Genomic DNA, 26445 nt, shown 5'->3' with positions numbered 1-26445 from the left:
ACATGAACACAGACGCGGGAACACAGACACGGGAACACAGATACAGGAACGCAGACAGGGAAACACAGACACGGGAACACAGACATGGGCACACAGACACAGGAACACAGACACAAGAACACAGACAACAGCACACAGACATGGGCGCACAGACATGGGAGCAGAGACATGGGCACACAGACACAGGAACACAGACACGGGAACACAGGCACGGGCACATAGACAGAGGAACACAGACATGGGAACACGGACAAGGGAACACAGGCATGGGAGCAGAGACATGGGAACACACACACGGGCACACAGACACGGGAACACAGATACCGGCACACAGACACGGGAACACAGACACGGGAACACAGACATGGGCACACAGACACAGGAACACAGACACGGGCACACAGACACAGGAACAGAGACATGGGAACACAGACATGGGCACACAGACACAGGAACACAGACACGGGAACACAGACATGGGAACACAGATACCAGCACACAGACACGGGAACACAGACAACAGCACACAGACACGGGTGCACAGACATGTGAGCAGAGACATGGGAACACAGACACGGACACACAGACAGGGGAGCACAGATACCGGCACACAGACACTGGAACACAGACACGGGAACACAGACATGGGCACACAGACCAGGAACACAGACACGGGCACACAGACACAGGAACACAGACACGGGAACACATTCATGGGCACACTGACACAGGAACACAGACACGAGAACACAGACATGGGAACACAGATACCAGCACACAGACACGGCAACACAGACACAGGAACACAGACACAGGAACACAGACATGGGAACACAGACACGGGAAGACAGACACAGGAACACAGACATGGGCACACAGACACAGGAACACAGACACGGGAACACAGACATGGGAACACAGATACCAGCACACAGGCACGGGAACACAGACACAGGAACACAGACGCTGGAACACAGACATGGGAACACAGATACAGGAACCCAGACACGGGAACACAGACACGGGAACACAGACATGGGCACACAGACACAGGAACACAGACACAGGAACACAGACACGGGAACACAGGCACGGGAACACAGACAAAGGAACACAGACATGGGCACACAGACGCAAGAACACAGACATGGGCACACAGACACGGGCACACAGACATGGGAACACAGACACAGGAACACAGACACAGGAACACAGACACAGGCACACAGACACAGGAACAGAGACACAGGAACACAGACACGGGAACACAGACAGGGGAGCACAGATACCGGCACACAGATACAGGAACACAGACACGGGAACACAGACACGGGCACACAGACACAGGAACAGAGACACAGGAACACAGACACGCGAACACAGACATGGGAACACAGATACCAGCACACAGACACGGGAACCCAGACACAGGAACACAGGCGCGGGAACACAGACACGGGCACACAGACACAGGAACAGAGACACAGGAACACAGACACGGGAACACAGACAGGGGAGCACAGATACCGGCACACAGACACTGGAACACAGACACGGGAACACAGATACCGGCGCACAGACACGGGAACACAGACACGGGAACACAGAAATGGGAACACAGATACCGGCACACAGACACAGGAACACAGACACGGGAACACAGACATGGGCACACAGACGCAGGAACACAGACACGGGCACACAGACACAGGAACACAGACACGGGAACACAGACATGGGCACACTGACACAGGAACACAGACACGAGAACACAGACATGGGAACACAGATACCAGCACACAGACACGGGATCACAGACAACAGCACACAGACACGGGCGCACAGACATGGGAGCAGAGACATGGGCACACAGACACGGGCACACAGACACGGGAGCACAGATACCGGCACACAGACACGGGAACATAGACACGGGAACACAGGCATGGGCACACAGACACAGGAACACAGACACGGGAACACAGACATGGGAACACAGATACCAGCACACAGACATGGGAACACAGACACAGGAACACAGACGCGGGAACACAGACACGGGAACACAGATACAGGAACGCAGACAGGGAAACACAGACACGGGAACACAGACATGGGCACACAGACACAGGAACACAGACACGAGAACACAGACAACAGCACACAGACATGGGCGCACAGACATGGGAGCAGAGACATGGGCACACAGACACAGGAACACAGACACGGGAACACAGGCACGGGCACATAGACAGAGGAACACCGACATGGGAACATGGACAAGGGAACACAGGCATGGGAGCAGAGACATGGGAACACACACACGGGCACACAGACACGGGAACACAGATACCGGCACACAGACACGGGAACACAGACACGGGAACACAGACATGGGCACACAGACACAGGAACACAGACACGGGCACACAGACACAGGAACAGAGACATGGGAACACAGACATGGGCACACAGACACAGGAACACAGACACGGGAACACAGACATGGGAACACAGATACCAGAACACAGACACGGGAACACAGACAACAGCACACAGACACGGGTGCACAGACATGTGAGCAGAGACATGGGAACACAGACACGGACACACAGACAGGGGAGCACAGATACCGGCACACAGACACTGGAACACAGACACGGGAACACAGATACCGGCGCACAGACACGGGAACACAGACACGGGAACACAGAAATGGGCACACAGACACAGGAACACAGACACGGGCACACAGACACAGGAACAGAGACACAGGAACACAGACACGGGAACACAGACACGGGAACACAGACACAGGAACACAGACACGGGAACACAGACAACAGCACACAGACACGGGCGCAGAGATATGGGAGCAGAGACATGGGAGCAGAGACACGGGAGCACAGATAACGGCACACAGACATGGGAACACAGACACGGGAACACAGATACCGGCACTCAGACACGGGCACGCAGACACGGGAACACAGGCACGGGAACACAGACATGGGAGCAGAGACATGGGAGCAGAGACACGGGAGCACAGATAACGGCACACAGACACGGGAACACAGACATGGGAACACAGATACGGGCACACAGACAGGGGAGCACAGATACCGGCACACAGACACTGGAACACAGACACGGGAACACAGATACCGGCGCACAGACACGGGAACACAGACACGGGAACACAGAAATGGGCACACAGACACAGGAACACAGACACGGGCACACAGACACAGGAACAGAGACACAGGAACACAGACGCAGGAACACAGACACGGGCACACAGACACGGGAACATAGACACGGGAACACTGGCATGGGCACACAGACACAGGAACACAGACACGGGAACACAGACATGGGAACACAGATACCAGCACACAGACATGGGAACACAGACACAGGAACACAGACGCGGGAACACAGACACGGGAACACAGATACAGGAACGCAGACACGGGAACACAGACACGGGAACACAGACATGGGCACACAGACACAGGAACACAGACACGAGAACACAGACAACAGCACACAGACATGGGCGCACAGACATGGGAGCAGAGACATGGGCACACAGACACAGGAACACAGACACGGGAACACAGGCACGGGCACACAGACAGAGGAACACAGACATGGGAACACAGACAAGGGAACACAGGCATGGGAGCAGAGACATGGGAACACACACACGGGCACACAGACACGGGAACACAGATACCGGCACACAGACACGGGAACACAGACACAGGAACACAGATACCAGCACACAGACATGGGAACACAGACACAGGAACACAGACGCGGGAACACAGACACGGGAACACGGATACAGGAACGCAGACACGGGAACACAGACACGGGAACACAGACATGGGCACACAGACGCAGGAACACAGACCACAGGAACACAGACACGGGAACACAGACACGGGAACACAGACACAGGAACACAGACACAGGAACACAGACATGGGCACACAGACATAGGCACACAGACACTGGCATACAGACACAGTCATACAGACATGGGAGCAGAGACGCAGGCACACAGACGTGGGCACACATACACGGTCACACAGACACAGGAACACAGGCACAGGAACACAGACACGGGAACACAGACACAGGAACACAGACACAGGAACACAGACATGGGAACACAGACACGGGAAGACAGACACAGGAACACAGACATGGGCACACAGACACAGGAACACAGACACGGGAACACAGACATGGGAACACAGATACCAGCACACAGGCACGGGAACACAGACACAGGAACACAGACGCGGGAACACAGACACGGGAACACAGATACAGGAACACAGACACGGGAACACAGACACGGGAACACAGACATGGGCACACAGACACAGGAACACAGACACAGGAACACAGACACGGGAACACAGGCACGGGAACACAGACACGGGCACACAGACACAGGAACACAGACACAGGAACACAGACATGGGCACACAGACGCAAGAACACAGACATGGGCACACAGACACGGGCACACAGACATGGGAACACAGACACAGGAACACAGACACAGGAACACAGACACGGGCACACAGACACAGGAACACAGACACAGGAACACAGACAAGCGAACACAGACATGGGAACACAGATACCAGCACACAGACACGGGAACCCAGACACAGGAACACAGACGCGGGAACACAGACACGGGAACACAGATACAGGAACACAGACACGGGAACTCAGACACGGGAACACAGACATGGGCACACAGACACGGGAACACAGACACAGGAACACAGACATGGGAACACAGACACAGGAACACAGACACAGGAACACAGACACGGGCACACAGACACAGGAACACAGGCACAGGAACACAGACACGGGAACACAGACACAGGAACACAGACACAGGAACACAGACATGGGAACACAGACACGGGAAGACAGACACAGGAACACAGACATGGGCACACAGACACAGGAACACAGACATGGGAACACAGACATGGGAACACAGATACCAGCACATAGACACGGGAACACAGACACAGGAACACAGACGCGGGAACACAGACACGGGACCACAGATACAGGAACACAGACACGGGAACACAGACACGGGAACACAGACATGGGCACACAGACACAGGAACACAGACACGGGAACCCAGGCGCGGGAACACAGACACGGGCACACAGACACAGGAACACAGACATGGGAACACAGACACGGGAACACAGACACAGGAACACAGACATGGGCACACAGACACAGGAACACAGACACGGGCATACAGACACAGGAACACAGACACGGGAACACAGACATGGGCACACAGACACAGGAACACAGACACGGGAACACAGACATGGGAACACAAATACCAGCACACAGACACGGGAACACAGATACAGGAACACAGACACGGGAACACAGACACGGGAACACAGACATGGGCACACAGACACAGGAACACAGACACAGGAACACAGACACGGGAACACAGACACGGGCACACCGACACAGGAACACAGACACAGGAACACAGACATGGGCACACAGACAGGGAACACAGACCCGGGCACACAGATACCGGCACACAGACACGGGAACACAGACACGGGAACACAGACATGGGCACACAGATACCGGCACACAGACATGGGCACACAGACACCAGCACATAGACATGGGCACACAGACACTGGCACACTGACATGGACACACAGACACTGACACACAGACATGGTAATACAGACACTGGCACACAGACATGGTAACACAGACACTGGCACACTGACACCGGCATGCTAACACTGGCACACAGACATGGGCATGCAGACACTGACACACAGACATGGAGACACAGACACTGGTACACAGACATGGAGACACAGACACTGGCACACAGACACCGGCACGCAAACACTGGCACACAGACATGGGCATGCAGACACTGACACACAGACATGGGAACACAGACACTGGCACACAGACATGGAGACACAGACACTGGCACACAGACATGGGCACACAGACACTGGGACAGAGACACTGGCACACAGACAGGAACACAGGAATGGGAACACAGACACAGCCACACAGACTGGCACACAGACATGGGCATACAGACATGGGAAGACAGACACGCCCACACACTGGCACACAGACATAGGCACACAGACACTGGCATACAGACACAGTCATACAGACATGGGAGCAGAGACGCAGGCACACAGACGTGGGCACACATACACGGTCACACAGATGCGGGCACACTGGGGGTGTGTGCTGTCACTGCTCTTGGAGGGTATCCACAGATACTGGTGCCAGGAAGCCAAGGGTTTTGGAGGAACAAGCAGTAGGTCAGAGATGTCGGATTTCACACTCGGATTCCATTTTGGGAATTAGAATCATAGAGTCATCGAGATGTACAGTATGGAAACAGATCCTTCAGCCCAACCCATCCATGCTGACCAGATATCCCAAAACAATCTAGTCCCACCTGCCAACACCAGGCCCATATCCCTCCAAACTCTTCCTATTCATATACCCATTCAGATGCCTTTTAAATTTTGCAATTGTACCAGCCTCCATCACTTCCTATGGCAGCTTAATCCATACACATACCATCATCTGCATGAAAAGGTTGCCCCTTAGGTCTCTTTTATATCTTTCCCCTCTCACCCTAAACCTATTCCCTCTAGTTCTGGACCCCCAATCCCAGGGAAAAGACTTTGGCTATTTATCCTATCCATGCCCCTCATAATTTTGTAAACCTCTATAAGGTCACCCCTCAGCCTCCGACGCTCCAGGGAAAACAGTCCCAGCCTGTTCAGCCTCTCCCTATAGCTCAAACCCTGGCAACATCCTTGTAAATCTTTTCTGAACCCTTTCAAGTTTTACAACATCTTTTTGATAGGAAGGAGACCAGAATTGCATGCAATATTCCAACAGTGGCCTAACCAATGTCTTGTACAGCCGCAACATAACCTGTACTCAACTCCTGTACTCAATACTTGACCAATAAAAGAAAGCATAACAAACTTCACTGCGACTCCACTTTCAAGGAGCTATGAACCTGCCCTCCAAGGTCTCTTTATTCAGTAACACTCTCTAGGACCTTACCATTAAGTGTATAAGTCCTGCTAAGATTTGCTTTCCCAAAATGCAGCACCTCGCATTTTTCTGAATTAAACTCCATCTGCCACTTCTCAGCCCATTGGCCCATCTGGTCCAGGTCCTGTTGTAATCCAAGGTAATCTTCTTTGCTGTCCACTACACCTCCAATTTTGGTGTCATCTGCAAACTTACTAACTGTACCTCTTATGCTCACATCCAAATCATTTATGTAAATGCCAAAAAGTAGAGGGCCCAGCACGGATCCTTGTGGCACTCCACTGGTCACAGGCCTCCAGTCTGAAAAACAACCCTCCACCACCACCCTCTGTCTTCTACTTTGAGCCAGTTCTGTATCCAAATGGCGAGTTCTTCCTTTATTCCGTGAGATCTAACCTTGCTAAATGGGGTGGCATGGTGGCTCAGTGGTTAGCACTGCTGTCTCACAGCACCAGGGTCCCACGTTCGATTCCAGCCTTGGGTGACTGTCTGTGTGGAGTTTGCACGTTCTCCCCGTGTCTGTGTGGGTTTCCTCCGGGTGCTCCAGTTTCCTCCCACAGTCCAAAGATGTGCAGGTCAGGTGGAGTGGCCATGCTAAATTGCCCGTAGTGCTAGGTGCATTAGTCAGAGGGAAATGGGTCTGGGTGGGTTACTCTTCGGAGAGTCGGTGTGGACTTGTTGGACCGAAGGGCCTGTTTCCACACTGTAGGGAATCCAATCTAATCAGTCTCCAATGGGGAACCTTGCCAAGCGCCTTACTGAAGTACATATAGGTCACATCTACCACTCTGCCCTCATCAATGCTCTTTGTTAATTCTTCAAAAAACTCAATCAAGTTTGTGAGACATGATTTCCCATGCATAAAGCCATGTTGACTATCCCTAATCAGTCCTTGCTTTTCCAAATACATGTACATCCTGTCCCTCAAGATTCCTGGCTCACAGTTTCTATTTTCCTTTCCTTTATTTTCTTATTTTATCTTTTCACCTCACAGCAGTCGTGTTTATTTTCCTCCAGCACCCATCTTGTGTGTGCAGGTGTCAGACACAATGACTGAACAACGAGGACATAAAACGTTCTTCCTGTTCCTCCAGCAGGAAGATAGGAACCACCTGAGCGGCCAGTGACAAGCAGAGCCCCTCTCATCAAAGGCCAGTGCTGCAGGATCAAACCGTGAAGGGGGACGGCAGGGAGGGACATAGTTAAAAATCACACAACACCAGGTTATAGTCCAACAGGTTTAATTGGAAGCACACGAGCTTTCGGAGCGACGCTCCTTGATTAGGTGATAGTAGGGAGGGACAGAGTTTTTATTCAGCAGGTGCGAGGGCAGGAACTTAAATATGAATGATGTGAGAGACAATGCTAATGAGGTTGATGACAAGCAGTAATCCCCACTTCGAGGCACCTTGCTGTTCCTTAGTGAGAACCACATGCCTGGAACTCCAGGAGAAAAACACAACAAATTCCTCCCAACATTGAGAGGAGTCTCAGTGGCCTTTTCCCATCATTGTCCCAGATTTCTCTCCATTATCTAAGGCCTTCAGGGCCTTACAAGGTCTGCCCCATGTGTCTGTTGTCCATAACTGACATCACTTCCATTTATTGCTTAGTTTAGATCTTCAAGCTACTGTTTCTGAATGTTCTCAAATTGAAGAAACACATGTTTTGTATATTCACTCCTGGGATATGGGGGTCGCTGGCTGGGTCCAGCATTTATTACCCTGTCCCTAGTTGCTCCTTGAGAAGGTGGTGGGGGAGCTCCCTTCTTGAAATCACTATAGTCCACGTGTTGTTGGTTGATGCACAATACCCATAGGGAGGGAGTTCCAGGATTTTCACTCAGTGTCAGTGAAGGGATGATGGTATATTTCTGTCAGGATGGTGTGTGGTTTAGAGGGGAACTTGCAGGGGGTGGCGTTCCCATGTATCTGCTGCCCTGGTCCTTCTAGATGGAAGTGGCGATGGTTTGGAAGGTGCTGCCTGAGGATGTTTGCTGAATTCCTGCAGTACATCTGGTAGATAGTACACAGTGCTGCCCGTGTGTGTCTGTGGTAGAGGGAGTGGATGCTTGGGGATGTGATCCACAGGCTACTTTGTCCTTTATGTGTTTGGGTACAAGCTTCAATATCTTCCACTAACGGTTGGCCCCTCCCCCTCTTCTTCAGAATCACATAAGTGAAGGTTTAAAGTCTTCTTTGTAAAATGGTTCCCTGAACTGCCTCATTGATGACTTTCCGTTACACATTACAGAGTATCGTGGCTGGTCAAGAGAACTTATCCAAGGAAAATGGACACCTCTGGTGATCTACGTTCTCCTGGGTGTCTCCATCCTGCTGTCTGTGGTGATCCTAGGCACTGTGTTTAAACTATGTAAGTTTTGTCATCCTTTATGGGACTTGTTTTGTCAACAAAGCATAACCGTTAACAAGGATAAATTGAGATATTCCTGCCTCAGTCTTTCTTATTGCTGGTGTTATTAATTCAGGAATGGAGTGAGGAATAACACATCAGTCATCAGACATTTTATGGTAGTTAGCATTTCCACATTGTGAGTATAGAAACGCTAATCTGAAAGGAAATTAGACTGAACTTTGGAAGGGGATGATAGTCATTTCTGGCAGTAATGAGATGGAATAGCACTGTTCAGTTTCTCCTGTTCTCTTTCGCAGTATTGTTCCTTATTCCAAGCTGACTGTTCCCCACCCAGCACAGCAGGAGCTGCATTCCCCATCACGGAGCTGGTGTGGCTGAATTAAATCAGCAGCACTATCATTCCTGATGAAGAACTTATGCCCGAAACATCAATTCTCCTGCTCCTCAGATACTACCTGACCTGCTGTGCTTTCCCAGCACCATACTCTCGACTATGAAAAATCTCCAGAATCTGCAGTCCTCACTTTCTCTGAGCACGATGTTATCCTGTCGGGTTCGAACCCACTGGAAATGCTGACATGTCTTCTCCATGTGAACAGTTCCCAAAAGAAGGATAAATGTGAGAACGCTTTATTTCTTCAATGAAGTAAAATTGAGAATTAATCAATAGGGGCAGATGGGATCTCGCTATATGGTACCTGTTTAAATATGTTTGAATGCATAGTTTTTCTAGCTCTGATCAAAAGCTACATGGACTCAATTGATTGATGCTCCAAGGATAATCTACTCATGAATTAACCTCCCTTTCCTGATGTTGCCCTGCAACATTAACCAATAGATCCCTCTGCTGGGATTGTCTTTTCTCCCTGTGATTCATGGGAAGTTTACACGTTCCCTGTTGTCACTTGATACTCACCTTCTCTGTGTAACCTTTCCCCCCTACCCCCACTCTGGTGAGCAACTCCATAACCTGTTGGGAAATATTTGGTGAGAGCTGTGCCCTGGGGATGGGGACTTTCCTCATCCTCCTCAGGTCCTCGGAGGAATCATTCCATAAGGTCATTGACTTGCGGATAGTCTGGAAGTCTGAACAGTGAGAGAAACTGTATGACCAGTCAGTACTCTGCGAACAGGGAAAGAATGTTTGATTGTAGCATTTCTCACTCTGTTCAGCTCGCGTGAAGATGACTGTATGAGTATTATATGACATGAGGGTCACAGATATTTAATTCTGTCACCAAGTGGTTGAGAGATGACAATTTTTTCATTAGTTTCATAATCCTCAGTGCCTTACCTTGAGCATTAATTAGCTGTGAGATGGACAGAGCCCATGACGATCTCTACAATGGATCCAGGAGGGTCAGTAACACTGGCTTTGGGTTTACTCCCTGAGTGAGCCATGCTCTGAAAAGTAACTCACAAAATTAGAAACACAGGAATGGACATCAGCAATCTCAAAATCAGGTTGCAGTTCCTGATTTGAAAGAATTCCAGAGCCAAACTGTGTGGGGTGGGGGGAGGAGGAGGGGGAGGGGGAGTCTGGTCCAAAGTGATCAGGTGAAGTTGGACGAAAGGGAGAGAATGGAAATAAGGCAATGAACTGTTCTATCGGGAACAGCTCGGGGAATTGATATTGTCAGGCAGATCCAGGAGAAAGAGATCAGGCTGGGTTACCGGATCGGACTGGATTAATTAATGCTCCATACATCCCCCCCAAACTGGCCATCATGACTGAGAGCCCCAGGTGGATACCTTGGAGCCACACTTTTAGTTTGGAGCAAGGGAGTGAAATTGAAGCTGAGGTTGTTCAGAATGAGACGGGAGCAAAACATACCTGACCTCGTCCTTACCAATCTGCCAGCTATCCAGGACAGGAGCGGTAAGAGTGACCGGTAAGGAGACAAAGTCCCACCCTCACATTGAGAATACCCTCCAGCGTGTTGTGTGGCACTATCACCGTGCTAAATGGGACAGACTTTCAACCGATTGAGCAACTCAGGACGGGGCATCCATGAGACACTGTGGGCCATCAACAGCTGCAGAACTGTACTCCAGCACAATCTGAAACCTCAAGGCCCGGCATATCTCCCTCTCAACCATTACCATCACGCCAGGGGGGGTCAATCCTGGTTCAATGGGGAGTGCAGGAGAGCATGCCAGGAGCAGCATCAGGCATACCTGGAGATGAGGTGCCAACCTGGTGAAGCTACCAAACAGCATAAGCAGCAAGTGATAGACAGAACCAAGCGATCCCATGACGAACGGATCAGATCGAAGCTCTGCAATCCTGCTACATCCAGCCGTGAACAGTGGTGGATGATTAAACTACTCACTCGAGGAGGAACCTCCACACATATCCCCATCCTCAGTGATGGAAGAGCCCAGCACATCAGTGTGAAAGATAAGGCTGTGGATGATCCAGTGGTCCCCAACATCACAGATACCAGGCTTCAACAATTCGATTCTCTCCACATGATATCAAGGGACAGTTGGAGACACTGGATACTGCAAAGGCTACGGGCCCAGACAACATTCCGGCAATAGGACTGACGACTTGTGCTCCAGAACTCGCCACTCCCCTAGCCAAGCTGTTCCAGTACATTTACAACCCTGGCATCTACTCGTCAGATATGTCCTGTACATGAAAAGCAGGACAAATCCCACCCGGCCGATAACCGCCCCATCAGTTTACTCTCGATCATCAGTAATATGATGGAAGGGGTCATCAACAGCGCTCTCAAGCAGAACCTGCTCAGCAATAACCTGCTCAGTTTGGGTTACCCCAGGGACACTCAGCTCTTGACCTCAATACAGCCTGGGTTCAAACATGGACAAACGAGCTGAATTCCAGAGGGGTTGGGGTGGGGCTGGTGGGGGGATGTGGGTAGAGTGACAGCCCTTGACATCAAGGCTGCATTGAACTGGATGTGCCATCAAGAAGCCCTGGCAAACATGTGTATCAAGGGGCAAACTCCATTGGTTAGAATCATACCTGACACATAGGAAGCTGGTCATGGTTGTTGGAGGTCAGTCGTCTCAGCTCCAGGACATCTCTGCAGGAGTCCCTCAGGTAGTGTCCAAGGCCCAACCATCTTCAGCTGCTTCAATGACCTTCCTCCCATCAGAAGGTCCGAAATTGGGATGTTTGCCGATGATTGCACAATGTTCAGCTCCATTCACAACTCCTCAGATACTGAAGCAGTCTGTGTCCAAACGCAACAAGATCTGGGCAATATCCAGGCATGGGCTAACAAGTGGCAAGTAACATTCGTGTCACACAAATGCCAGATTATGACCATTACCAATAAGTAACAATCTAACCATCGCCTCTTCACCACATAAACTCAATGGCTACACGATCAGGTCAGGTGCTAGGAATAACGCACCTCCTGATTTCCCAAAGCCTGTCCACCATCTACAAGGCACAAGGCAGGAGTGGGATGGAATACGCCCCATTTACGTGGATGGGTGCTGCCCCAATAACACTCAAGAAGCTCAACACCATCCAGGATAAAGCAGCTGATTTGATTGGCACCACATCCACAAACATCCACTTCCTGCACCACTAACGCTCAGTAGCAGCAGCGTGTGCCATCTACAAGATGCACTGCAGAAATTCACCAAAGATCCTCAGACAGCACCTTCCAAACCCATGCCCACTTGCACAATGAAGGACAAGGGCAGCAGATACATAGGGACACCACCATCTTCAAATTCCCCTCGAAGGCACTCACCATCCTAACTTAGAAATATATCGCCGTTCCTTCACAGTCGCTGGGTCAGAATCCTGGAATTCCCTCCCTAAGGGCATTGTGGGTCAACCCACAGCAGATGGACTGCTGTGGTTCAAGAAGGCAGCTCACCCCCACCTTCTCAAGGGGCAACTAGGGACAGGGCAATAAATGCTGGACCCAGCTAGCAACCCCCACAACCCACAAAATGAATCAATAAATAAACCACGTTCAGCCTGGGTCACCCTGTGGTGGATAGGGATTATTTGGACCACTGTATCAGGAAGAAGCAGGGAGCTCTGACAGTGTTCTGCTGGGAATAAAGGTGTAGACGGATTGGATAGCCATGGTGTAGTGGAGTGGTTCAGCCCACGGGACTGGAGATTATAAATGGTTGAGGTGATGAAAGGTGTCAGAAGGATGGAAGTCCAATGTGAATGCACAAGGGGTGAGAAATGGGGGAGAGAGATAGGAAGAAAGAAGTTCAGTGGGATAGGGTCAAGATGAACAGTCGGTTGGCCAGGACAGTTCTAATTTATGGATCTTGGGAAGGAGGATAAAACGGTCTGAGGGACTATGATACTAAAGTCACTGAAGGGAAGATCTGTGCAGGATCTGAGGTCATTGTTGCTTTTGGACACGACAGCTTGATGTTTAGTCGTGAGGTCAGGGTCCAGGGTGGGGTCAGAGGAACTGCCGTTTGGCCTTTGCTGGGCAGAGGTCATTATGTCAAGCAAAAACAGCAACATGGTGGCAATGTTTGGGGTGGACTTCGGAGAAGAGGGTTCAGCAGGATCAGAGGGAGACACACAAGGGGTGAGGGAGACGAACAGAGAGATTGAGGTGGCCATGTAGAGGGTGCGAAGTGCCCATGTCAAGGGAGACTGTTGGAGATGGGTGGAGGGGTTGCTTTTATTAGCAGGGGAGACTCTTGGTTAAAAAAGTGGGCATGGAGATGGAGACAATGGAAGAGATCTTAGCATTGTTGAGATTGATATGTAAGTTGAGTAAGCTGAGGTCTTTACGAAGACAGAGAATTGAGGATCAGAGTGCATCAGGTCAGAAACGATTGTGAAAACCCAGCCAAGGAGTGGAATTAAAGGAAGACAGGTAGTTCAAGAGAATGATGGGGGAGGAAGGATCTAGATGTGTGTTGATATCCATTCGTTGATGAAGCTTGTGATCCTTGACCCCTGAAGGCACAGAGTAAACTGAAAGGTGAAGTGAAACTCTGGAAGCTGGACAGTTTTGAGAGAGGCTGAGTCAGTCCCTGTTGAAGGGAGAAATCAAGGCAGCTTGCATGTGGGTCTCGTGGCATGGGAAGGGTACAAATGATGGAAGACCATAGCACTTGGAAAACATTGTCACCATCAGGCCAAGTTAATCTGGATTTGGGAAAGGGAAATCGTGCTTGACAAATCTACTGGAAGGTTTTGAGAATGTAATTAATGGAGTTGATAAGACGGAGCCAGTTAATGTGGTTTCCTTGAACATACAGAAAGTTTCAACTCGGTCCCATGTGAGAAATGAGCATGTCAAATTAAAACACATGGGACCGGAAATGGTGCACAGACATCGATAGAGAAGTGCATTGTCAGAAAAGAAACGAATAAAGTTTTTTTCCAAGTTACAGGCAGTGATGAGTGAGCCACCAAGGGATCAGTGCTGGGAAACCTTTTATTCACCATGTTTATCACTGATTTAGATGAGCGATCTGAATGAGGCCTTTGGTAAGACTGCTCTGGAAGGTTAGATCGCATGGAATCCATGGGGAGCTGGCAAACTGGATACATAATTGGCTTGATGGTCAGAAGCAGAGGGTAATAGTGGAAGGATGCTTGTTGGACTGGAGACCTGTGACTAGTGGAGTGCCTCAGGGTTGGTGCTGGGCCCATTGCTGTTTTTTATTGATATCAATAATTTGGACAAGAATGTACAAGGCAGGATTAGTAAGTTTGCAGATGACACTAAAATAGACAGTATTGTGGACAGTGAGGAAGGTTATCAGAAATTGCAGCAGGACATTGATCAGCTGGGAAAGTAGACTGACACACATCTATCCTGGGACAGGCTAAGCAAAGACATGCCAGAGAATTCCTAGAGGCCTGGCACTCCAACCACAACGCCATAAACAAACACATAGATCTAGATGCCATCTATCAACCCCTCAGAAAACGAACAGGAAATGACATCACCACAAACCCCAGGAACCCCATCCAGGAGAAAGATATAAATGGAAAGCAGGAGACAACAGCTTCGCTTCACTTGGAGGTCACCACTGATGATGTTACCTAGCCAGGTAATGAAACGTCTGGATATCAAACCTACAGCTCAGCAAGCAAACCTACACCCTAAACCTCAACCTGAGCTACAAACCTTCACAAACCTTGCAAAGTAGACTGAGGAATGGCAAATAGAGTTTAATCTAGACAAGTGCGAGGTGTTGCATTTTGGAAAGTCAAATCAAGGTAGGAGTTTCATGGTGAATAGTGGGGCCTTAAGGAGTGTAGTGGAACAGAGGGAGCTTGGGGCTCAGGTGCTTTGTTCTCTGAAAGTGGAGTCACAGGTAGACAGGGCAGTGAAGAAGGTTTTTGGCACTGGTCTTCATCAGTCAGGGCAGTGAGTATGGTAGTTGGGAAGTTTTGCTGCAGTTGTATAAGACGCTGGTGAAGCTGCATTTGGAGTATTGTGTTCAGTTTTGGTCAGTTTAGGAAGGATGCTATTAAACTGGAAAGAGTGTGGAAGAAATTTACAAGGACGTCACCAGGACTCAAGGGTCGGAGTCATTGGGAGAGGTTGGACAAGCTGGGACTTTTTTCCTTAGAGCATAGGAGACTGAGGGGGAAATCTTGTAGAAGTGAATAAGATCATGCGAGGCATGGATAGAGTGAATGTACTCAGTCTTTTTCCCAGGATTGGGGAATCAAGGGCTGGAGGGCATCAGTTTAAGGTTAGAGGGGACAGAATAAAAGCGAACCTGAGGGGCAGCATTTCTACACAGAGGGCGGTACGCATATAGAATGAGCTGGCAGTGGAAGTGGTTGATGCTGGTACATTAATAACACTTAAATGGCATTTGGACAAATATAAAGGAACCCTGATTATTTGAACAAGATGGGCAAGCACAATTTTGTTCTGATAATTGATTATTCAGTTAGTGGATTCAATGCCTTTCCTCTGGGTCTCTGAGTCTTCCTTCTTTCTCACTCGGCCTGCCTTGTTCCCCTCTCTCTGTGTCAGGCTTTGTTTCTGAGCAGACACACCCTTGTGTGTCAGGGTCCTGCAGCATTGCTGAAGCCCCCCACCAACATCCCCCAATTCAGTTCAATGGGATTGACACAGTGAGCACTTGCTAAGTCCGCTCCCTGTTCAGGAGACTAGGCAGCAGCACACCATGTGTGAGATCCCACTCCCCGACCACCCTCCCGCCCCCTACCCTGTCCACCTCCATCCGTCTGCACCCCCTTCCACTCCAAGCCCCCTACCCCATCCACCCCACCCATTCGCTCCCCCCATTTGCTCCCCCCATCTACCCCCGCCCCGTCCCCCATCCACCCTGAGCCTTCTGTTGCTTGGGATGTTAGTTCTTCTCTTTGATCTGACATGGACCTTCCTGTCTGTGGCTGCTCATGTTCCAGTCAACAGACATGTAGAAGGCTGGGAGAACACAGCAAGCCCGGGAATATCAGGAGATTGACATGGCAACATTTCAGGTGGAACCCTTCTTCAGGATTACACTGTTCCCCTGTATTTCTCCATTTTCTTTTTGAAATATCTGATCTGAACTCCACTTCTACCCACTTACCTGGTTCTGATGATATCTCTTGAAATGGTTTGCACAAAGGAATTCTGAACCTATTCCTTCGGTGAACTGGTGATGATTTTCAGCTGAAGACCTCTAGTTAAAAGGTAGCTCACCAACCAGTAGATATAATTTTATTGATGTCACCCATTAAGATCTCTCCTAAATCTCTCCAGTGGCATGGTGGCTGAGTGGTTAGCACTGCTGCCTTTCAATGTCAGGTGCTCAGGTTTGATTCTAGCCTTGGGTGACTGTCTGTGTGGAGTTTGCACATTTTCCCCGTGTCTGCGTGGGGTTTTCTCTGGGAGCTCTAGTTTCATCCCACAGTCCAAAGATGTGCAGGTTATGGTGAACTGGCCATGCTAAATTGCCCATAGTGTTCAGGGATGTGTAGGTTAGATACATTAGTCAGGGGTAAATGTAGAGTAATAGGGTAGGGGGATGGGTCTGGGTGGGTTACTCTTTGGAGGGCCGGTGTGGATTTGTTGGGATTTGATGATCTATGATTCTGTGATAATCTAATGAAAAGCCAAGACTGATCTTGTTCTCCAAACTGTGCCACTTGATCTAAAATGTTGCTCCTGAAAATGTTAGAGAGAGTTTTTCTTAGATTAGATTACTTACAGTGTGGAAACAGGCCCTTCGGCCCAACAAGTCCACACCAACCCAGACCCATTTCCCTATATTTACCCCCTTCACCTAACATGACAGGTAATTTAGCATGGCCAATTCACCTAACCTGCGCAGCTTTGGACTGTGGGAGGGAACCAGAGCACCTGGAGGAAACCCACGCAGACAGTTGCCCAAGGCAGGAATTGAACCGGGGGTCTCTGGCGCCGTGAGGCAGCAGTGCTAACCACTGTGCCACCCACTGATCCAGGTGTTCATGATTTCGAGGAGCCTGGACATAGTCAATAGGAAGGGATTGTTCGTCTGAGTGACAATGTTGGGTTAGACGATTAGTAAAGGAACAGTGCCATGGGTCACCAGGTTTCTACAATGACTGATTCAGATCTGGAGAGTTTGACCAAGTTGGTTAGAGACAAAAACACTGCAAATGTTGGAATCCAAAATAGGCAGGCAGGAAGCTGGAAGAACACAGCAAGGCCGATTCAATCATGGTTTTCGAAAGAGAATTATATCAGCAGCTAAAGAGAAAAAAGAAATGATAGAGCAAGGCAGGAAAGTGAGAAACAGGCTGTACTCCTCTTGGAGAGAGCCTGCATGAATTACTTTCTATGCTTCAACAATTCTCTGAGATTTTCTCATTGATATTCTTGCAGCTCGAGGAACTTCTGAGCAGTCCAAAAGCTTCATGGCTGAACTTAGGAATGAAATTTCACAGCTGAAGGAGAGTAAGTGTAATTTCCAGTGAAGTCCCTGAATGATTCATAATACTGTATCATTACTTACTGTGATTCCTGAGTACAATCATATCTGGGGTGGTCACATCAACAAATGATTCTAAACATTGATAAGGAGCTATTGCTTCTAATCTCTAATAAAAACCTTTTACAGATTTGCAAATGAATGCAGTTACTGTACTTTAGGTTACAAGTTACTAGAGGAGTTTTAAAGGTTTGTGTCATTAACCCCTATAACAGCATCATCGTGTTTCATGCTGATGGCACTGTTCAGTGTTGACTCTTTCAGACTCATGTCCAATACTTCTCCCATGCTTTACTTTTCATTATTACGATTATACATTGTGCATATAAATATTTTTTACAAATATTATTTACCACGATTAAACATCATCCACTTCACAAATTCAGGCGATCCAGTGGTTTCACTGTTCTCCTGGATTTTGAATTACCTCAAAACGTCTGGACTCTTCCATTACACTAACGGGTGGATGGGAGCCTGCATTTTGATTACAAATGCACAGTAAATGCTTCAGTGCAGCTCAATTGGCTGGATGGCTGGTTTGTGATACAGAGTAACACCAACAGCATGGGTTCGGTTCCTGTACCAACTGAGGGTATGATGGATATCTCACCTCTTCAACGTCACCTGTTGCCTGAGGTATTGTGACCATCAGTTTAATCTCCCATCGGTTACCTCCTCTAACAAGTGAGTAGCATGATGAGGCCTTCACTTTTACACAATAGCAGAAATACCGTACTGAACAATTCAAAGCTTTTTTAAGTGGGGGAAAGAAACACATTTTTAAAACATGACACACAACAAGGCAAAGAAGAATATCATTGGCAGGAAGATGTAGTTCAAAGATGGGTGAAATAAAATACTTAATTGGACATCTTAAAGAAAATAATTCTGAAGATGCAGAATTACTTCCAAATTGGGGGGATGCAATGGCCTCGTGGCATTATCATGGGACTGTTAATCCAGAGACCCAGGTCATGTTCTGGGGACCTGGGGTTGAATCTTACCATGGCAGATGGTAGAATTTGAAATCAATAAAAATCTAGAATTAAGCATCTAATAATGACAATGAATCTATTGGTGATTGTTGGGAAACACTCAGGTTCACTAATGTTCTTTAGGGAAGGAAAATGCAATTCTTACTTGGTTTGACCTACTCCAAACCCACAGCATTGTGGTTGGCTCTTCTGGGTAATTAAGGGTGGATACTAAATGCAGGCGTGGAATGATTAAAACAAAGATTCAAAATCAAATATTGAAGAGCTAGTTCACTTTCACATTCAACTGGGGCTGTAAGGTGATGATTTTGTAGCTTACCATGATATAACCAAAAGAATTAATTAACTTCTGCCAACCTTTTGAAATTAATTAAATCTTCAAACAAAGAAAATTCTTGAAAGAAGGGGAAATCCACAGACAATTTCATTAATGATCTCAACAGATTAGTGGGGGAAAGGGACAACATGACATTGCATTTAATTGTCACTTTTACAAGCTCAACAGCATACTGATTGTGTTCTTTCCAAAATGGCAGTACCTGCTTGTCTTGTGTATTATTGGAAACTCGTGGGATGATGTTGGTGAACTAACTGCACAGAGGCCGGTTTCCCATCACTAATTCACCCCTTATTTACATGTGACTAGCTAGCTCAAAGCCAGCCCTAGAATGAGGAAATTCTCTGAGACTCCTGTTTAGATCTGTCAGACAGGGCTCCCTGATTGGTCCAGATTAATGGCTCCGATCAGGGACCTCATTTTTAATGAGATCTGCCTGGCCAACCACCTTCCAATCACGGTGGGTGGAATACTGACGGAAAATCCTGACATCATATTTTCTGTGAGGACATTGGGCGAAAATATATTTCCTTGTTTCAACTTGGGTCCTTATGCCAAATTGTAGCTGTGTCGACGGGTTATTACACTTTTCTCCTCACTTAACTAAACAGTTCATGGTTTTCAACAATTCTGTCAAATCTCCTCTTAATCTTCTCTCGGCTGTGAGCAATCTCACCTTCTCACTCCATGAAACTAACATTTCTCTTTCCCACATCATCCCAGTAAATCTCTTCTGTTTCATTTTTAAGGACTGGACGTCATTCCTAAAGATTGGTACCCAAAATTGAACATACAATCCTAAGTGAGAATAAGCAACTAGTTTAGAAAGGTTTAAAATAACTCCCCGGCACAAATTCAGGATCTTAAATGTTTCCATTACTGTAATTTCTTCTGTCAACATCAAAAGTTGCAATCCCGCAGATCTCTGTTCCAGTATCAATTCCCAAATGCTATAATTTATTTTGTTGCTTCTCCTCATTCTTTTTTCAAAATGCATCACTTCACAATTCTCAGCTGTAAATCCCTTTGTGTTCTGTCCCTGTCCAATTCCCCAATCTGTTTCTGAAGTCTATTATCGTCCTTGTTACTGTTTGTTACATTTAGTAGCACTTCACTCTGTGAGAGCGGTGATCTTTGACAATAGTATCAGCTTTGACAATGGTTGAAGTTGTGAGAGTAGTAATATCTGAGAAAACTATATCATTGTTGGGAACTGTAGTAATTTCAAGCATTTAAAGTGTGTCACAGCACAACAGGAGGCTATTTAGCCCAACATGATGATTGTGGCTCTTTAAAGAAGCAAGCATGTTTTCCGAGCAGGAGTAAGATCAGAGCCAATCTGGTTAGTCCATATTCCCGATCGAAACATTTTCTAATCTACCTACTCAGAGATGTGACGACATTACTCTGGAGCAGGGTGGACTGAACCCAGACCTCCCGGTTCAGAGGTCGAAATATTACCACTGAAAACCAGTAAATGCAGCCTGCCATGTAAAATGTCAGTAAATAAGGAAATCTGTAAGATACTGTCGTGCCTCAGCCGTCTCTCATGTTTATCTCAATACCCTCACAGATTTGCTTCACATCCAACTGCCCGACCAGTGGAGCCAGGGGAACCAAAAGCATTACTACTTTTCAACTCGGAAAACAAGTTGGAAAGAAGCTCAGACATTCTGTGAATCCATGGGTGCCCACCTTGTTGTCATTAACAGTGCTGAGGAGCAGGTTGGAACAGTCTGTTCGTTCGGTTCATTGGTTGGCAGACTGCAGTCTGACTTGGAACAAATCACTTGTTCCGTTTTCCTGTTAGGTTATGGATAAGAAGCTGAAGTTGTTGTGAAAGGAAATGATTTATGAAGGGTGCACTGACTCATTATTTCAGATGAACACACCATTTAGCAGCTGCAATGGGCAACTTAGCCCGTGCAGTTTGCTCCATTATCCAATCAGATCATGGCTGGGCAGATTGCTTCATATTTCTGCTGACTCTATGTAACCATTCGCCAGCACCACCTCTCCCGACCCTCCTCTGCCACACATCAATCTATATGTCTCTGAATTCAGAATATTCAAGGACACTGCTTTCACCATCTTTTCAAACAATCAAAACACTCTGTGAGGAACATTATTTTGCTTTCTGTCTAAAATTTACCAGGAACCATACGGCCTTCATATCAGGAGGGCTGGAGTACAGGGATGCAGATGTTATGCTGTAGTTATACAAAACTTTGGTTAGACCCCACTTGGAGTACTGTGAGCGGATCTGGGCACGACACCTTAGGAAGGTGTTTGGGCCCTGGAGGGGTCCCGTTGCAAGTTTGCAGAGATAAAATCTGGAATTCAGGAGTTAAATTATGAGGAGAGATTAGCCAGATTGGACCTTTTAGTCTCTGAAATTTAGAACATTAAAGGGTGATCTAATCGGATTTTCAGGATATTATGGATAGATAAAGACAGGTGTTTTCTATTGGTTGAAGATTCTGGAATTCACTGGAGTTTAGGTGAATGAGAGATGATCACATTGAAACGTATTGGATTGTTACGGGGTTTAATGGGGTAAATGCTGAGAGGCTGGTTCCCTTCCTGGGAGAGTCTAGAACCACAGGGCACAGTCTCAGAATGGAGGAGTACCAACTTAAGACTGAGAGGAGGAGGAACCATTTCTCTCAAAGAGTTGTGACTCTTTGGAGCTCCTTACCACAGAGAGCTGTGGGGAAAGGTCCTTGTGTATGTTTAAGGCTGAGCTAGATTAGAACGTAGAATGTAGAGCATCACCTTTTTTTATTAGTTTCAGCTTCACATTTTACAAACCATGTGGCTTAAATTTCAGCCATTCCTAATGTAACCCATCAAGGATTAAAATGGAATCCGATGTCAGTGAGAGGTATTGCTTGCCTCGTCCCCTCAGAGATTATACCAGGAATGGAGACGTTACTGGGCAGTCTGCTCATCCTACGATGAGTTAAGACCCTCAAATGATCAAATAATGAAAGACAATTTCAAACTAAAATAAAGAGACCAAGTTTTCTTGTTTTCATGTCATTTAATATGCATCTAATAGTAACAGCTGTTATTACAAAACATTCAATTATAGTAAACACTCCAGTTTTCATAGTAATTTATTGTTGCTGAACTAACAGCTCTTTAATAGTGACCACTAACATAGATACATTGTTGTATCCCATCAGATGTATTTGCAACAGAATGGACGATGCACTAATTGGATTGGACTCCATGACACTGTTGAAGAAGGGAAATGGCGTTGGGTGGATGGGACAGATTATGATTCAAATATGAAGTGAGTAGTGTTTTCATTGCACGATGAGATAATTTTCACTTTAACTGCCTGGGCAGTAACTCAGCAAAGAGCATCAGCCACCAGATTGAATTGAGCCAAGTTTTAGTTTGTTTTCTGTTCCCCAGCTTACTTTTGATCTCAGGGACTTCATCACTTTATTATCATGAGGCAGTACCCTTTGCATGAATCATTTTAAATAAATATGTTTGTGATTGACTGTGAATTGCTTTTAAAAATCCATTAAAAAGCCATCCATTGCATTTTCTTTTGTTCCTGTATTTCTCCAAAGAATTTGAGGAGGTTGGGCAGCATATCCCCAATTCCCTCTTTTCCTGCTCCCTTTTAAATTGAAGATCATCTTGTTCATATTATTTATTCCTTGCTCTTCCTTCCTAGTACATTACCTCACAGAGTACAGGGATTCAAGCTCTATCTGTAATCTGTACGTTGCTTCTGTAAGATCTTATACATCCAAGTTGCATAAAATTAACATCACAATAATGATATGAAAATAGCATTTATCTCACCTCAATCATATCTAATCATTGGTCTGAATTTTACAAACATTGAGAATGTTTCATGCAGTGCTGATGAGTGTAAAGGTGCTCCAAACACTGCTGTACATTTCTTCTGGAATCTTCTAATCTCATCTGACCCAGACCCTGTCCTCCATGTGAGGTGGCCTTGCAGTAGCATTCCGATAAGAGAACAGGAAGTGGATCAGAGGTGCCTCACAATGGTGCTGCTGTGGGGCTGCTGTGTGTTGGATGTCAACCTCCCTGGCCATGAGGTGTGTGAGCATATGGCCCAGGGAGTGAACCCTGAGATGATATTACTGGGAGTCCAGAATAGAAGGCCAGAGGAGCAAGCAGCTTGCTGAAGCCACCAGGTAGCTGCTGGAGCTTTATACCTGAAACCCTGGCATCTCATTCCTATGCAGCATGTGCCTAATCCATTTTGCGTATTAATGAGGTGACATTAATGAGTGATAACCCCGTTAATAAGGTCTCATGTTGTTATAGAGCTATAACCTCACCTCAAAGTCGGGAATTTAGTTAGAAACTACAACTTGCTGCTTCTGGGGTCGAGGAAGCCCTCACTCTATTTCTCCATCATTCTCCCCACATTCCTTGCCATGACCCAAGACATGTAGAGACTTTATAAGAACTTTCTTTCTATATGTCGTGAATCCCCATTATGATGTTTGTCAGAGAGCTCTCAGTTTCCAAGAGAAACTCTTGTCTGAATTAGAGAACGTTCTGAAATGAAATGTAATATTGAGCAGTCCATTGATGCTGTTCCATGTTCTCTCCTCTTTCAGGTTTTGGGACAGCAGTCAGCCGAATGGCCATGAAAGTTATGAAGAAGACTGTGTGGTGACTTCCTGCAGTGGACAATGGCATGACTGGCCGTGCGATTCTATTCATACCTCAATCTGTGAAAAACCAGCATAATGTTGTTTTCCTTTTTGTTACAATTGATGGAAATCTGTCAATAAGTATTCAATCCATGTTGTTATGACCAAGTTGGGAGGAGTGTTACACATCACAACATCGTTCATTGTCTGACCCAATTCCTGATGCAGACAATCAAAAGGTATTTCCACACTAAGCTTGAAACAAAATGAGCCATTGATCAGGTTTCTTTAAAAAATATAGATTTATTATGAAATAAAATTATTCAATGAAGAGGTAAAACTACTTAATGCACTTAGTTTGTAAAGAGAAAATATAAATGCTTACCCAACATGCGTACACGCAAAAAGTCTCACACACATCATTTCTCTCACTCATGCACTCACACATACAATCTCTCTCTCTCTCTCTCTCACACTCTCACACACGCACACAGAGTCTCTCTGTCTCTCTCCCTCTTATCCCTCTCTCTGTGTCATATACACACACTGCAATGATTCACTTTGGTGAAATGAACTGTTTTGACCTGGAAAAGCCAAGGAATGTTTTTAAAATTATTCATTGATGGGTCAGCATTTATTGCCCATCCCCAAGTGCTCGGAGGGCAGTTAAGAGTTGCTATGGGTCTGGAGTCACATGTAGACCAGACCGAGTAAGGATGGAAGATTCCTTCCCTAAAGGACATTAGTGACCCAGATGAGTTTTTCCAACAATCGACAATGGATTAGACTCTTAATTCCAGATTTTACTAAATCCAAATTACACCATCTGCCACATAGGGATTTAAACCCGTGTCCCCAGAACATTACTTGGGTCTCTGGATGAACAGTCTAGTGATAACACCACTGGGCCATTGCCTTCACAATTATGATCAGTACATACTCATGGCTGTCTGTATCCATGATGGACACTCAATTCCAAATGGTTTCCGATCCAACAGGCTTCACATGTTGACATCAGACCGCACCTCCCCCCATGTCACAAGCATTGATTGCTCGCTTTCAGGGTTCAGGAATATTAGGGGCAACCAACAGTGGGTCTTTGATCAAAATAGCTCTCAGCCTCTCAAACTGTCCAGCACTCTCCTGACCACTTTCACAAATAATGACTGGATCAGTACGGCAGCTGTAGGAATGCAGTTTGGAACAAATTTACAAAAGAAACAAACATTCCAAAAATCTCATAAGGTCAGGACAACATTTTGGTCCGAAGCTTGTACTGTGCTGTACTATTCTATGTTCTATGTTGTCATTCGGTTTTCAGGGTAGGGACTAAAGCTTGTCCTTTTCCTGGTCCTGGCAGCATTTCTCTTGCCCTCCCATATGCCCTCAGTAGGTTAACTGGACTTTTGCAAATTCAGTTTTGGTAAGGTAACTCAGCTGAGTGTAATTTTCTAAATAAAGCTTCTAATTGTTCCAAGTGTTGCTTCCGTGTGTTATGACATAGCTCTATGTTAATGTAAACTACACAACAACATAAACAGAGCTGACTAGCACGTGATTGATCATTTCCTTGGAAACTGGTGGGAGCATCACCTCGCGAGAATGCCATTTCTCAGCGTCAAAGAAAACCATCTGGTTGGATAAACACCAACAGCTCTATAGCTCAGTAGGTATCCTGATCTCAAAGCTATATTGGTAAGAAACCTGGCTTTCCCAATTCCGTCGGTGCAGTTTTCCGGTGGGAATTTGTGCGGAAATTTGCCTTTGTTCACCATTCTGTAATCCCTGCAGAGTCTGGTTGAACCAATGAGGCTGAGGCTGATGGCGGAGCACATCTGGGAAACACCAGCTGCTTTGATTGGCTTCAATCGTGTGGTTTTCCAATCCGGGTTGGAGTTTTGCGTTTACCTCAGCCTGTCTCTCTGGATCCAAACGACAGGAATGCTGCTTTATAGCAGAGGACTCTCCTACATCACACCATGCATTGGTAAGGCTGCCCACCCTAGACTGTCCCTAAAG

General features: G+C 47.0%; 1 protein-coding gene across 1 annotated transcript in view; it reads left to right on the top strand.

The window, feature by feature from the left end:
* The window catches only part of LOC148136423 (hepatic lectin-like), a 69610-nt gene extending 43713 nt beyond the window's left edge, over window positions 1–25897 (top strand). Inside the window, exons 2-6 of the mRNA XM_087983247.1 lie at window positions 9395–9514; window positions 18334–18405; window positions 21345–21496; window positions 22960–23069; window positions 24391–25897. Of these exons, the coding sequence (XP_087839373.1) occupies window positions 9395–9514; window positions 18334–18405; window positions 21345–21496; window positions 22960–23069; window positions 24391–24523 (587 nt within the window). The 3' untranslated portion in view covers window positions 24524–25897. The remainder of the gene's footprint in view (window positions 1–9394; window positions 9515–18333; window positions 18406–21344; window positions 21497–22959; window positions 23070–24390) is intronic.
* Window positions 25898–26445: the final 548 nt, after the last annotated feature.

This window comes from Chiloscyllium plagiosum, unplaced genomic scaffold, assembly GCF_037043375.1.
Source record: "Chiloscyllium plagiosum isolate Xiang-an unplaced genomic scaffold, Cpla_swu_hap1 HiC_scaffold_45, whole genome shotgun sequence".
Lineage (NCBI taxonomy): Eukaryota > Metazoa > Chordata > Chondrichthyes > Orectolobiformes > Hemiscylliidae > Chiloscyllium > Chiloscyllium plagiosum.
This window is presented reverse-complemented; position numbering and strand designations above follow the sequence as displayed.